The sequence below is a fragment of the Eretmochelys imbricata genome, chromosome 5, assembly GCF_965152235.1.
Source record: "Eretmochelys imbricata isolate rEreImb1 chromosome 5, rEreImb1.hap1, whole genome shotgun sequence".
Classification (NCBI taxonomy): Eukaryota; Metazoa; Chordata; order Testudines; family Cheloniidae; genus Eretmochelys; species Eretmochelys imbricata.
This window is the reverse complement of record NC_135576.1, coordinates 88,943,071-88,957,632: the sequence shown is the minus strand read 5'-3', so window position 1 is coordinate 88,957,632 and position 14,562 is coordinate 88,943,071. Positions and strand designations below refer to the sequence as shown.

At 38.6% G+C, this 14,562-nt stretch overlaps 1 protein-coding gene across 2 annotated transcripts in view; it reads right to left on the bottom strand.

Moving 5' to 3' along the window:
- Positions 1 to 14,562, bottom strand: part of PTCH1 (patched 1) — a 73,177-nt gene that overhangs the window by 23,983 nt on the left and 34,632 nt on the right. Inside the window, exons 8-13 of one of the 2 annotated variants that reach the window (XM_077816382.1) lie at positions 13,574 to 13,721; positions 12,578 to 12,709; positions 12,111 to 12,266; positions 11,406 to 11,504; positions 10,061 to 10,186; positions 2,330 to 2,448 (exon numbers count right to left, since the gene is read on the bottom strand). In XM_077816382.1, the coding sequence (XP_077672508.1) occupies positions 2,330 to 2,448; positions 10,061 to 10,186; positions 11,406 to 11,504; positions 12,111 to 12,266; positions 12,578 to 12,709; positions 13,574 to 13,721 (780 nt within the window). The remainder of the gene's footprint in view (positions 1 to 2,329; positions 2,449 to 10,060; positions 10,187 to 11,405; positions 11,505 to 12,110; positions 12,267 to 12,577; positions 12,710 to 13,573; positions 13,722 to 14,562) is intronic. The other variant, XM_077816383.1, reaches the window with a different exon arrangement.

Here is a 14,562-nt window from a genome sequence, read left to right as displayed (position 1 = left end):
GTTTTGCACTTTAAGGAAACATTTTGCTAAACATGGGTGAAAAGAAGGTGCCTACATAAATACATGTGTATCTCTTGTGCAAAAACAAAAACAAGATACCAATGTTTGTGTGAAGAAACTAGCATTTGTTCACACAAGCCAGTTAATTACACATGCAAATCAGGTAGCTAGGCATGTAGTTCCACAATTTGCATATACCGACATGGATTTGGGTTTGCATCTGCTGTAACCATAGTAAAGATTAAACTATTCAGAAGAGTAGAATGTAAATACACAATGAACTGAGTTCTCTTTTTAGAACTATTCAAGGTTATAATTTCAAATCAATCAGCTGTTAAACATTTGGGCCTTGTCATTGGGGACAGTTTGAAAATACTTGCCATATGCTGACTGCATGTTGTAAAAAAATGAAGTAAGCGTAAGTGAAGATTAACTTCTAGGACGGAAGGGCAACATAAGAAAAAATTACAGAAGTATTCTCTTCAAGCACTCAGTTTTAGAGTATCCTATACAACACTTGGCAGCTATCTAGTTTACAAGGACAAAGATGGACCTCACATAATCAAAAACAAACTTTTTTTTCTTTAAGTGTGGAGAGAAAATAAACATAGTATGAAGCATTGATAATAGAACAACAGTATCAGAAACTTTTCATTGAAGTTACATAAATGCTACAAAAAAAGATTTTCAGAATGCTGCCTGCCAAAACAAAGCAAAATTGCATAGGCCCAGATTCTGATCTAGGTTTTGTGCCACTCAGACGGGGTAGTAAATAGCAACTGTGGATGCTTGGAATCTCTGAAAATCAAACTCAAAAATGGAGGACCCGAAGTTAGTGAGAACTTCCCCAACATTACATACTGAATCTATGGCAAAGCCAGGAATAGAACCTAAGCTCTGGGTTCACAGTCCCTTGCTTCAACCACTCCCTGTACCTTGAAAACAAAGCTAGAGATGACATGGCATGTTCTCCCTTTTATAAGAAGGTTAAATTGTGTCTGGTCCTTAGGGTGTGCAAAGGGGAGAGGATGCAAGGTGCCTTCTCCTCGGTGCACAAACCAACTGCAACGGATGGGGAACTGTAGTCAGTGCTTCAGATTAGCTCCCCCAGTGACCAGGGGCACTGAAAGCCATTGAACAAAACTGTATACCTTGAAAATGATGGAGGTCGTGCATTCAGTTGCTATTATTACTTCAAGCCAGGGGTGCTGATGTACTGCAAGAACCCCCCAAGTTCCAGCGCCCCTGACAGTGACTCTAGCCTTGCCATGGGTTCTGCTTCATAAGCATTTGCCACAAAGCTGGCTCAGTGCATGCGGGGGGGTAGGGAGGGGGACAGAGTTCATGCCGAACCCATTTCCTGGATGGTGGAGCTGATGCTGCAGCCCCATCACTGAGGCCTTGTTTACACTATGAGAGTTACAGCAGCATAACTATGGTGCTGCTGCTGTGCCTCTGTCATCTCATAGTGTTAACCCTCACTGCAGCAATAGAAGGGATTCACTACACCTCCCTGAGTGACAGAAGCTAGGCTGATGCTAGGAAGTATGCTTCCATTGACCCTGCCAAGCCTACCGCAGGGTTTTAGGTCAGCTCAGCTCTGGTGCTCAGGGATATGGATTTGGCACACCCATGAGCGCCATAGCTATGTCACCCTAAGTTTTATGTGTAGACCAGGCCTAATTCTGTCCAAATCTGTGCTGCTCTGGCATGGTCCTCTTAGCACCTCTCCCAGCCCTACAAAGAGCGGGACCCTTAAGTCATTTCCCAATTCTAAACTTTTGGAAGATTTTTTTTCTGTAATGTTGAAAGGTTTCCATGTATAACAGTAATAATTATATAGAGCTGATGATAACTTTAAGTACAAGTGATGGGGGCCCTCACATTTTGGCCTGTCCCCGAAACACCCGAAGTGGAATTAACTCTTCTTCCTCCCGCCCCCTTCTTTGGGACCCTACAAAAATCATAAAAACAGTGAACTAAACACTTGTGGATATTCTCAAAGCATGGGTCCGCTACAAACTTCTGGAAAGTTATGCTCCAAAGAGTAAAATGAGTGAGTGTGAGTTTATATGGTACAGAGAGAGCACTGTTTATTGTTTTACATCTACTCAGGCAGACAATCAAGATAGCAAACATGCTTCACCTGTTAGCAATAAAACCATGCTGACAACATGCTACTATGGGCTTGATCCTGCAGTCCTGAAGCATGCAGAACTCCTGCTCACTGCAATGGGAACTATTCACACAGAAGGGCTGCTGTCAGAGCCCCAAGTGTTCATCACAAGGAGACTGTTTAATACAAAGTAACCCTCCCAGACAGCCTCACCTTGTAAAGCAGCAGAATATATCCAATCTCCTGTCCTCCCGACGGTAAAGGTCCATGCTTAGAATAGCAGGAAAAATTAGCAGAACCATGGCAAAGTTGAATACCACAACAACAGCAGCCTAGAAACCAAGCGGAGGTAAAGAGATGTCATCACTAAGCTTCATGCTTTTAGGACACAGGCTTTAAAAAGCTTACAAACTCCTTTCAATTCCAGCATGTCTATCCATTTGTCAAGTCAGCTCATGAGTACATTCAGACTTTAGCCTGGGGGGCTGAAAGAGGTATTTTTACATTCCTATTTCATTGTGGTGAGTCAACTGTATTTAATTAAAGTTTGTAATATTAAATTTTATATTGTTCTTATGTATGTCCACCAAGACATGGTGATGGACATATTTTTAAAACTGAAAAAAATAAATACAATAAATTATATTTTTGTGAGAGAATTTGTATTATTGCAGTTTTAATAATGCAGAAAGAAAAAAAAACACCCTTGGGTTAAAACTGTAGCTATCAATGTGAAGATTATGAAGTCATTTAGCTACCACTATAACATTACAGAATAGTGTTAAATCAATAATGGAAAAGCTCTAATGAGCTTTAATGAAACTTTAAACTTTAATTAAAATGCTATATGTAGTAATGTACTACACATTTGATGTAATTAGCTAAATTCTAGCTATAAAAACCAGAGTAATATTTCAGGATTATTTATAGAACTCCCCCACTCAAGTTTAATAGAGTTTGATTAATGAGCCAACTTTATTAAAATAACTATTTAAAATGGAACAAGGATATTAAATATTAACTTTAAAGTGAAAATTAAATTCAAATCTCAACTGTTCCCCTATGCATGGTATATAAACACAGAGGGTGCAGCACATATTATTGTTATTTATTTGTTCTGTAGTAGTGTTCAGGAGATCTGCCATGGACCAGAACCCAATTGTATTAGGTGCTGTCCAACACAGAACAAAAAGTTGGACCCTGCCCCACAGAGCCGACAATCTACAATCATGAAATGATAAGTGACACGAACAATGGGATTCCTTCACCCGATTAGAGGGTAAAGAGTAAATTAAAATACACATCCAAAATCATTCTCTAAAACACATATTAAATACCATGAATGACCACAAAAGATACCATGAATAATGGAAGGTCTGGGGGCGGGGATGGAAGAATAGCATTTCAAATTCAAATGAGCAAAATGTTCAAAATTATTTTGGGAAAAAAAACAAAAATCAACAAAAAACTACGTTTAACTCTTTGGGTATGATCTAAGTTACCAACGACATATACGAAGCATGTTACTCTACCGTGGCTCAGTGTGTGTGGCTCAATCTAAGGAAATGGCATAAAGAGATGACATGTTCTTGTCTGCCTTCCCCCCCATGTAACTTCTGAGTTATATGCAATTCTGGCCCAAATTTTCAAAAACGGTCACTAACTGAATTTCTCAGGTTTTGAGTGCCCAAATTGCTACACCTTTGGCCTGATGATTTTCAGAAAGGTGAGGACTTACTACTCTTTCAGGTGCTCAGCACGTCTGAAAATCACACTCCATGTGTCTCAAAACTGGTAACCCAGAATCTGTGGCATCCAAAATTAATATCCAGTTTTGAAAATGTAGCCCGTAGCATCTGGCCTTGGACACTGTAATTTTGACTTTTTCTGTGCCTCCTCTGCAAAACCATAGTAATAAACCTCTCAATGGTGTTAGGAGGAGTAGTTAGTGCTTGCACAGTACCCTGAAGTTGTGAAACACAAATTATTATTACAACTTTCTGAGTATGACAGAACCACTAGTGTAAACATTTTCTGGTTATATTAATCCTAAAATTGTAAATATACTGTACTTTAAAGCAGTTTATGCTTCTGCTCCTTTTTATATTAAGATCATTAACCTGCTTAAAGGAAGATGTTCATACCACTGATCTGACTGGAGATGTTACTATTGATAGAGTTTCTTTAGCATTAAAAGACTAGTTAGCATTTAACCAACACTTGAATCTTTCAGGGAAAAGATCCGAGGACCATTCCATGATTTATAAATACCCACACACAAAGGTATGTAAGGTCATAGCCAGGACTGCAAAATTAAGTGATTTCCTTTTGATCCTTTCTAGAATGGATTGAATCTGTCAGGAAAACAAGCTGCTGCTTTAGCAGGGGAGGTATTTACTGAGCCTACTTTGCAGAAGTTTTTTTTAAAATTATTATTATTCTGCTAAGTCAATCATAGTTGAAGTATCTATAAAGCATGAGTAATTAGTTCAGTTAAAGTAAGAGCCTCTGTCAACCTTCCTCCAAACTTTTTGAGATTTTGGTAGATCAGTCAAGCCTTGCTCCCAATTTCCCAATACAGTCCCTAATTTTTCCAGCACCAAAAAAACCTTCTATCTGGACCCCCAGCTTCATAGACACCACCCTCCCCAACACTTCCAGACACAGCCCTTACCTTATTGGATTCCATTGTGGGTACCAACAACCCTTGGGTCCCAGCTGCTTTTGGGCTCTATAGTTAAAATTGCACTGGGATTTGTACTTCATATTCTAGTGGGTAAATTTAGTCTCCACGTTAAACATAACTACTCTTCCTAGGACTACTGAATTCTCCATAATGCAATTTTGGTCACAGATATACTGACTTTGCCAAAAAAAAAAAAAAAAAAAAAATTTAAAACAATCCTTTTGTGAAATTTCCTTCAGTCTCATAGTTTTATGGACTCCTCTAGCTGAAGGATCTCAGTCCTTACAAACTCCAGACTTACTCACCCACTCACACAGACAGAATGACATCTTAGGTATAGGATAGTTTTTAATTTTTAAAATGAAATACATCAAGAGTTGTTCTCCTTATCAATCTTAACTCATCATCTCATCAAAGAGAAGCCAATGGAACTGATACAGACTATCTCCCTGAATCCCCAGATCAGCTCCTAACATATATCCCTGCCTCTGGGGACCCAGGGAAGCAAAAACAGCAGGAGACTTGTGGGAAGGGGGCTTGAGTAGGATGAGAATCAGGGTTAGAAGGTGAGTTCTGCAGTGAGAGGAGGGGAGACTGAGGAAGAGCAGAGTTTCTATGTGCCGATGTATCAGGACCTCAAAGGCTCCTCTCAGTGCTACTGTTTGTTATGGAGGTTTGGTGTCTGGGTTGAGTGATGTTTGGGTATTGAGGCATGTGAACAACTTGGGCCTTCACTGACAATTTCCTTGATTTGTAGTGATTATATCAATAGGAACTGCACCTTAACTCTAAGTCTGTAGTGTGGGAATATAGCCACAGTCTACAGGGAATCTGAAATCAGCAGCCACAAGACCCAGCAGAAGGAGCTGGGAGTGGGAAGAGCCTCATGCTTCCCTCTTGAAAAGTCAACAAAAGTTCTGGGATTAGTCCTAGAGAGAGAAGTAGGTGAGGCCTCGTTGGGGGGTGTGGGATGAAGGGGCTCTCTAAAGGGTGAGCATCAAACACACTCCAAGAATTTGGCTGCTTTCGCTGAACCAAACTTAAACATTTTAGTAATCTGCTGCTTTAAAATCTGGTGGCTGCTGCTGCATCTGTTAACTGAAATAAGAGAATGGAAGTCTGTGCTGGAGTCACTGAGGGAGAAGCTAGCAAGGCTGGTAGGTTGGGGCCCTGCCCAAGGTATGTGCTAGTCTTTGCCATTCCTGGCAGACCACCCAAGGAGAGTGGGTGTGCTGCACAGCCAGAGGTGATGAGCAGATGAGGAGGCCTCTCACAAAGACTTCCACCTTATTGCTGCCTATCTGCAACTCCCTTCTGATAGCATACATGACTTGGATTCTCTCCCTCCCCTCCCACCCCAGCTTTACTTTTGCTCCTTAAATCCTCATGACAGGAGCAGAGAAAGTTTAAGGAGCTGGAAAAGAAGAGGGGGAAAGCCTTTTCAGTGTTACTCCACAGAGTAAGATAATGAATGTATTTAACAACTTACATTCTCTCTCTCAATAAAGCATGGGTATCTCTTTCAGCTACATAGTATGTTGTGTATTATGAAAAAAATCCCACACATGGCAACCTACTTTAATATTTAGGAAAAATTTCATCATTCTTGCATTGAGGAAAATTTTTGTTGCAACAATTTATTGGGCTAAATTCTATGCTTGATTATTAGAACATCCAAGTAACCCCACTACACATACAAGACCAAATTCAGCCCTGGTGTAAGGGGGCTAAGTTCTATTGATTTTCATGGAGTTGTGCCCTCTTCTGACAGGGCTGTATTTGTCCCATGAATTCAATAGGGTTGCATAGTTACAGCAGAATTTGATTCATCTGTTATAGTCTTCCACCTCCTCCCGCACTTAGCAATAAAACAAAGAGCTGTTTTTGAAGATGTTCTTACAGCAGATTTGGTCAAAACAATTCACAGATTTCTTTGATCACCTACACTAATTTTAAGAATATTATACAGATCTTCAAATTTAGGACCCAATCTTGACAGCCCTGTAGGAGGTGAATCAATGTGAGTTGGGGGTTGCTCATAAAGCATTCAGCATCTCAAATTCTATGCCCCTGAGTTAAGCAATTTATGAAAGCAACAAAAAACAAACAAACAAAAATCACATAGTAAAAGCAGTAAAGCAAAACAAACCCCCTCAGATAATATGTTGTAGAAGCTCACTTTAAGATTGGTGATTTTCATTTCTTTATATTCTATAAAGGCTAATATATTATGTAAGATCTGTAAAAGTTATAGAATAAATTTGAATTTAAAAGGAAAACATTAGCCAGCTCTTGAGACAACAGCCCCCTATTTTGTGGCCTTTGAATTTCTTAAAGTAACTGAACAATTCAGAAGTATGGATGAGCTACATTAACTCCCATACCAGAAGTTCAGAAAGAAGAAAGTGTTGATATGCTAGGCTGAAAATTGTGTTCCCATTTATAGGCGCTAGTCAGGAAACCATTTATTCTCCCTCAGCAGCTGGATTATTTTACAGATCCTGGGCCTCAAAAGCCATGGAAGCTTTGACAACTATCTTGCAATGTCTTGAGGAAAGTGAATGAAGAAAGAAATAAGGTCAAAAGCAACCCTCTTTTTAAGTCCATCTGCTAAAAGTTTGCTATCTAGATTAACAGAAATCAGCATCTATGAAAAGAAAACTGCTGTATTTCAGTGCTTTCTAAGCTCTGCTAGGAAAATGTCAAAGTCAGCAAGGAGTTCTTATTTAAACAAACATGAATGAGAGGGAGAAGGAGGAAGAAAAATGCAAATAAAGAAATCCACATGTAAAAACAGACCACCCACTAGAATCTTACATGGCTGACTGATTCTGAATGCTGTGATTAAATGCATCACCTGATTTTGATTACACCTGGTGAAGCAATACAGAACAAGTAATAGATGCCCACATTTCTAACAAGAAAAGGCTTCATTTTTATATTTTTCATTTGTGTCCACAAATTGTTCAGTTACCAGCAGATCCTCAGTGCAGGTCATAGGGTGCATACTTTGCACATTATTCCATCTGTCACATGTATAAAATCTGCTACTACATATGAGCAGAGAGAGGTTATAGCAACATACATGAAAAGACTGGGCAAGTTAAGTACTGTTTTAGATACTGGAAGGATTAAGTAGAAGTTCCTACAGAAAGATTCTAAGATAACTGCTACTTTGTAAGAGACCTTAATTCTGATGTTTATCAGTCTAATTTGAACATGAAAACCATACTGGACACACTTGGATGTGCTAAAACCTCAATTGGAGCATCAGACATCTGTTTTTTGAAAGCATGGTACATCTGACAACATGTGCCTGCTACTGTGAACTACTGATTGAATTGACAGCAAAACTGTAGGTCACATAATGTATCTGTCAAACAGAAGAGAGAAAAAGTTTAATATATATATATATATATATATATATATATATATATATATATATATATATATATATATATATATATATATGCACACATGGAGTAATACAGCTGCTCTCTCTGTGGCTGTCCCACTGGCAGTGGAATTGGTGTATATTTGAGGCAGACTCCCCAGGGCTTGAGCGCCCCTTAACAGCATGGAGTCCACATCTGTGAAGGCCCCCAAAACACAAGAGTTGAGTGAGTGGGGCCATGGAATCTCTCTCTGTGTGGATCCTCCAATTCTTCTTCCTGTGATCAATATATTGGGCTGAGGTAGCCTCCACGGAGCCATTCAGCAGCCACTGTGTAGTATATGAAAGGAACGGGGAACACAAGTTCCCAAGGACTCCCAGTGGAGATATCCAAAGCCCTTTCTACTAGTTGGCCTAGGTGCTGGATCCTTGGAGTTGGGCCATGGAGTAGAAGAGATCATAATAAATTATTTCATTCCAAGAGAGTGTTTAAAAAGAAAAAGGTTACTTTTAACACATTGCATAGGCTCTAACAGTGAGTGCTGAAATCTATGTTAATCATTGTGTATATGAATAGGCGTGAATCCTGAACAAAGTCTACAACAGTTGATCTTTGTCATAAGATATTAAGTAATTCCTTTGTCAATATCCCCCATAAGAGATGAAAGTGTCTTTCAGGATTACCTGTATTACCACCCTGCTCCCTTCCCCCATCCCACAACAAATGAATCACTGCTGAAGACTTGCATCCCTAATTTTAGATATCATTTGAAGACACACAATGCAAAACAATGATGCCTGTGTTTTCCTGTACATTCTCTATTATTCATTATCAAAATGCCTACTGAGAAGAAAAATAGTAAACAAATTATTAATGTTCAGTGGTCTTCATGCAGCTGTAATCAGGAACTGCTTATTGTTTCACAGCTTAATGCAGACATGCCTGAGCCTCTGAAAACTGCAATAATTGCCACAGGTATTAAGAAAAATTGCAGCCCTCACTTCCACTGGGTAGGTCAAGGGTCAAGCAGAATGAAAAACGATTAGAGAGCCAGACTACGATAGAAGAAAAATGACTATTGAAAAAGTACAGTTTCTCTGCTCTGTATTAAGATCAGACAGTGCTATAAATTGCCTATGTGTTAGAGCAGTGTCAGAGGAGAACCTCCCAGAGCTCTCTTCAAAGAGCCCTTTAGCTTTTAAGAGGCGCTTCCTTTAGTATCTCTCAATATTTCATCTCTCTGAAAACATTTTATCACAAACATAAACAGAAGAGACAGAGAGAGCGCCTTCCATTCATAACATTCACACATTCTCTCAGAGTAGTTGGGCACATGAAATTATCAATATGCCTTGTTCCAATACTCTATTAAAAAGACATTGGGAATAAGGGAAGTACCTATTGCTGTGGTAATAGTTAATGTGGTAGCAACACTCCTTGTTGCTGTCCTTGCACAAGGAATTATACTCCCACTCAGCAATCTGGTTTTGTAGGCTAGTGTATAGCCTGCTGTTTTTAGCCATGGAGGTGTGTGTGTGTGTGTTAAATCCCGCTTAGTTTTCTACTTTTCTCTTTTTGTGCTGGAACACCGTATGGATGGGTGAGGGTGCTCTTTCACTCTCCTGCAGGACACCAGAGGGTCAGGACGCATGTGCAATAACTGGGAGGAGCAGAGTTAGGGTGGAAAGAATGGGTGTTGTCACCTCCTTCTATGTGAGTGGTAGACTAGGGACCAGAAGTCAATGCAGTGGAATGGAGAAGTACCAGGTATTGACCATGATACTATCACTGAGAGTTATTATCCTGGCCCTACCATGATACAAGCACAATCATAAAAGCCAGCAAAACATGATATCAACTTACTTGGAGTGAAAATGCCCGTAAAGCAGGAATAGGAATTAAGGCAGCCATAAAGAAGGCAGTAACATTGCTGATAGATGTAAGGGCGACGCTTGCTCCTGTTCGCTTCAAACATTCACCTGTTCTATCCTGAAAAACATATGACATATCTTAAGAGTCCAATGAATTAAAGAGTATACAGCATTGGGTGTTTAAGGTTAGAGCCTGCAAATGGAGCTGTGAGGTAGCAGGGAGAGATCACGCTGTGGATGTAACATGATGACAATGTCAATTTATAACAAGCCCATACTGAAATAAAAGCACCCACTTAACATAATCTGACAATATAGCAGGCACCACATAAAGCACTAACAATTCTTTAGGGGGAAAAGAAGGCTTAGCATGGCTTCAAAATTCAAAGAAAAAGTGATGCTGAGATCAGATATCAAATATTTCTTTTATTAATGAGGTTATGTTTGTACCAATTCAGCCACTTTTGTTTTAAATATTTTTCAGACAAAATAAGCATGCATTAAACTCCTGGCTAAACTATGTACCTACATGTCTCGGGAAGCATGTAGCAATAAACCCGGGACCACACAAAGCTTCGTATTTTGTTAAAAAAAAATTGAGAAAGGATTGTTTGCCAACCTACAGGGCTGTTTGCTGTTGGTTTAAAAGCACAGGGTGGCTACAGGTAAAGGAGTCTGTGGTGCTTGTGTGCTAAGACAGATGACAAAAGAACATGTGGAAGACACAGTTTGTATAAAATAAAAAATAAGCAAATACATATTGCTTTTTTACACAGATTTGTAATTCTGATACGAAACTGCAAACTGAAAACAAAACCCCGGTTTGGAGGGAGAATTCTGTAAAAATGAGAGGATTTGGATTTCACAATGCTCATATGTTAATGATTATATGGTATTTTCAATGATCACTCGTTTAAAAATAAAGAGGAACTGTGGAACATGCATAATTCAAAACGAACCAAAAAAACCTCACCTCAATTTTTTTTCCTATGTAACAATTAAAATGGGTGTTTGTGTTTCAAACCCACTCCCTCTTGCTCCTTTGTGCCTTAACCCTTTAAACAATCGATGCAAAAATATTTTAGCATTTGAAGGTCACAATGCTGTATTCCTTTCATCTCCAAAACATATGTTTACTTGGAGTGATGGGTGTGCAGAACAGGTAGGATTGCTTCCTAAATTATCTCTTGCATCATATTTAAATATTAAACTTCTAAGATAAAATAATCTAAGCAGTTTTCTCCCCTCACCCCTAAAAAAAGACCATTAAACCTAGTCACATTCTGTGTCTCTGAAGCTTTTCCTTTATTTGCCCCAACTCCCCATTTTATCATTACCTCAAATGGAATTCTCTTATTCTGCCCCGTTTCACTAAATGCATGTGCCAAAAGGAAAACATCATCTACTCCAACTCCAAGAGCAAGAAAAGGCAAAACCTGTGGAAAAAAAAACCCAAGGAAGCTGTTATATCGCACTTATGACCTATCATGTAAGTGGCTAATTAAACAGTATTTCCCAGCACACTTTAAACAGGAATCTATGGGCAGAAACAAAAAACTAAAGGATAAACTAAGGCTAGTAACGTTCTTTCTGAAATAGTGCCAAGGGACTGATGCTGCATTCCTTCTGCATGCAAAACTCCCACTGAAGTCAATGAGAGATTTGGGTAGACAAGGAATACCAGATTAGATCCCAAGTGTATTTTGTTACAACTTAGGCAACCTGATACTTTCAGATGTATGAGCAAAATGTCTGGTCCCCTATTCTGCACCCCTGCAGAAATCAGTGCACAGGGGTCTGCCTGCATAAAATAAGTTGCAGGATTGGGGCCTCTCTCTTTAACACCCATCAGGAGCACTATTTTTGCAATTTCTCACAGTGGGACAGATGAAATGTGAGCTGCTGGAGGAAACAGGCACAAGTACAGAACTAAAATCTTAGCTCAGCATTTTTATTTAATTTTTTCAAAAACTGATTCTGATGGGTTTGTTTATTAACAGAGCAGTTGTAATCGAACAGCAGACTAAATAGCTCCTTAATACCTGAGTTGTGGCAGCATTAAAGGAAATTCCAATCAATGAGCACAGGCCCAATCCTGCAGCCACTGAGAGTGCAACCAACAAGACTCCTGCCAGCCCCACGGCACCCTGGGACTTGGCACAATCCCACCGCAGCATGGTTAAACAGGCATAGGCAAGCTGAAAGCAGAACAATTGGGGGGGAAAAAAAAAAAGCAAAACATTAGAATGTGTCATATTCTAATGTTTCCTCCCCCCCCAACCAAAAGCTTGCATACAAAATACATTTTTAAAAGAGTACATACATAAGAGATGTTACATAAACAGGTGATACTCATAAGTCAAAGACGCACAAATTGCAAACTGACAGTTTCATCCTAGGCATTATGAAAATTGTATATATCATAGGCTGGAGCCAATAATGCACATGTATGTTAAAAGCAGTTAGAATACCAGAAATAATTAAATAAACAAGATTACATTTATTTTACCATTAATAAGTAGCCGCTGGCAACTCTGATAACACTGACGTCAGAAAATGATTTTAGGATGTCATCCAGAGTAGTTGTAGTAAAGGAAAGCACCTTCTGAGTAGAGTTTTGTGCAACACTTTGATGAACAACCTGTGAACAGATATTTAACAATAAGCATTACTAAACAAAGGGGATACATTATGAGCATTCTGCACTACACATCTGAAGCCAACTTTTGTCTTAATCATTAACATTAAAATGTACACCCTTCAGAGAAAATTTTGTTGATCCTACTTGAAATCACTAATTCATTTGGTACTTATTCATTGCAAGTTACTGATGATCAAATTAGAATGTGTGTTTTGCTGGGAAGACAGTTGCAATCACAGTTCATTCAGAAAAATTTTCAATATTGAAATTTAAGAAGGCTTTTCTGCTCTCCTCCTTTTCTCTCTAACTTTACAATTGACTTGTTATATCAGTTTTGCCTCTAATCCAAAACAACAAATTCTTAAGGGCACTCTTCTCTTTCTTCATTGGCCGGCCACTTTAGGGAGGTCACAAGCAGCTCGGCAGAGGTCAATGCCTGGGAAACAAAGGCCAGATAATGTCACATGACCTCACCAATGGGACTGCAGCTGTGAGCAGATTCTATGGCTAGCTAATGTTTTCCAGACACCTTTCTCCAGTAATCACACTGACCAAGTGCTTCTAAATTCAGTCTAGCACTTACATCTTCAGTTCATTTTCCGTCTCAGCAAATCAGAAAAATGTTCTCAATAACAGGAACAAAAAATAAAGGGTATCTTTTCTTAGTGCTACTCATATGTGAACAGCAAAAAAGTTGTTATATTAAAAAGAAGAAAGAAAAGCAGTATTTTTAAATATCCTGTTGCAGTGAGTACATTATTACTTTAGAACCAGGACACACCCACACATTAAGCATCTTCCTTATTGGACTACTATAATATATAATATTTCAAAGGATGATTTCCAGGTGACTTTGTATTTTACCTCAACATACATCCTCTGCCAGGCTTCCAGAATTGCGGCTGCCTTGTCTTCATTCCAGTTGATGTGTGAAACATACTCATACCCCTTGAAGTGTTCGTACATTTGCTTAGGAGTCATTAACTGAAACATGGTCTGTAAAGCCTGAGCACTGTAACAGGGAGAGAGAAAAGGAGGAAAAGGCATAAAACAAACATTTTCAGGAAGTGATTTTATTGCATAAAGTCTTGAATGAGAGCTTTAGAGCAACTTGCAAGAATGTTTTTCTTTTATAAGGCACATTAAAATTGAACCAGAGTAATTATTCTTTTTAGTTACTGGTACAGATGTATTGATATATACAGTATTTAGGGACAGATTCTGATTCCACTTAAGACAATGGAAGCTTTGCCATGAACTTCAATAGAATCAGTTTCAGGCCTAAAGGATGTAACCTTACAAATCTGTTTTTGGACAAAGACAAAAATTAAATTAATAGTCAATTTACTATCTAATTTCTAATATATGAACTAGGGAGGGTGGAGGAATAGTGAGGAATAATGTAGCAAGTTGTCAATAATTCTTCATCCAGGAGCATTGGGTTTTTGCTTTCCTTGGGGAGAAATGCCAGACTGAACTCTTGACAAGCAACAAGGATTACAGAAAGAGTGATCACTGTTCATCAGCAAATTTTTGGTCTCCGTTCAACATTATATAATTGTATCTAGCACACACAGCCATCCAAGGAAAGACAGTACACATTTCACTTTAGGTATGTTTTTGGCTACTTCTTAAACTATACTTCAGTTCACCTTTTCAGAATATATTAAATTCATTAAAATAAAATAAAACCCCCTTAATACTCAAGAGTAAAAACTTTAAAATCTTTATAAAAACTTCTACTAAAATTCTGCATGCATTTTTTAACTTCTCAATGATACTTATGTTGTACCTCAGCATAAACACATCCATTTAATTTAATTTTAATATATAACCTGCATCTTAAACTTCTG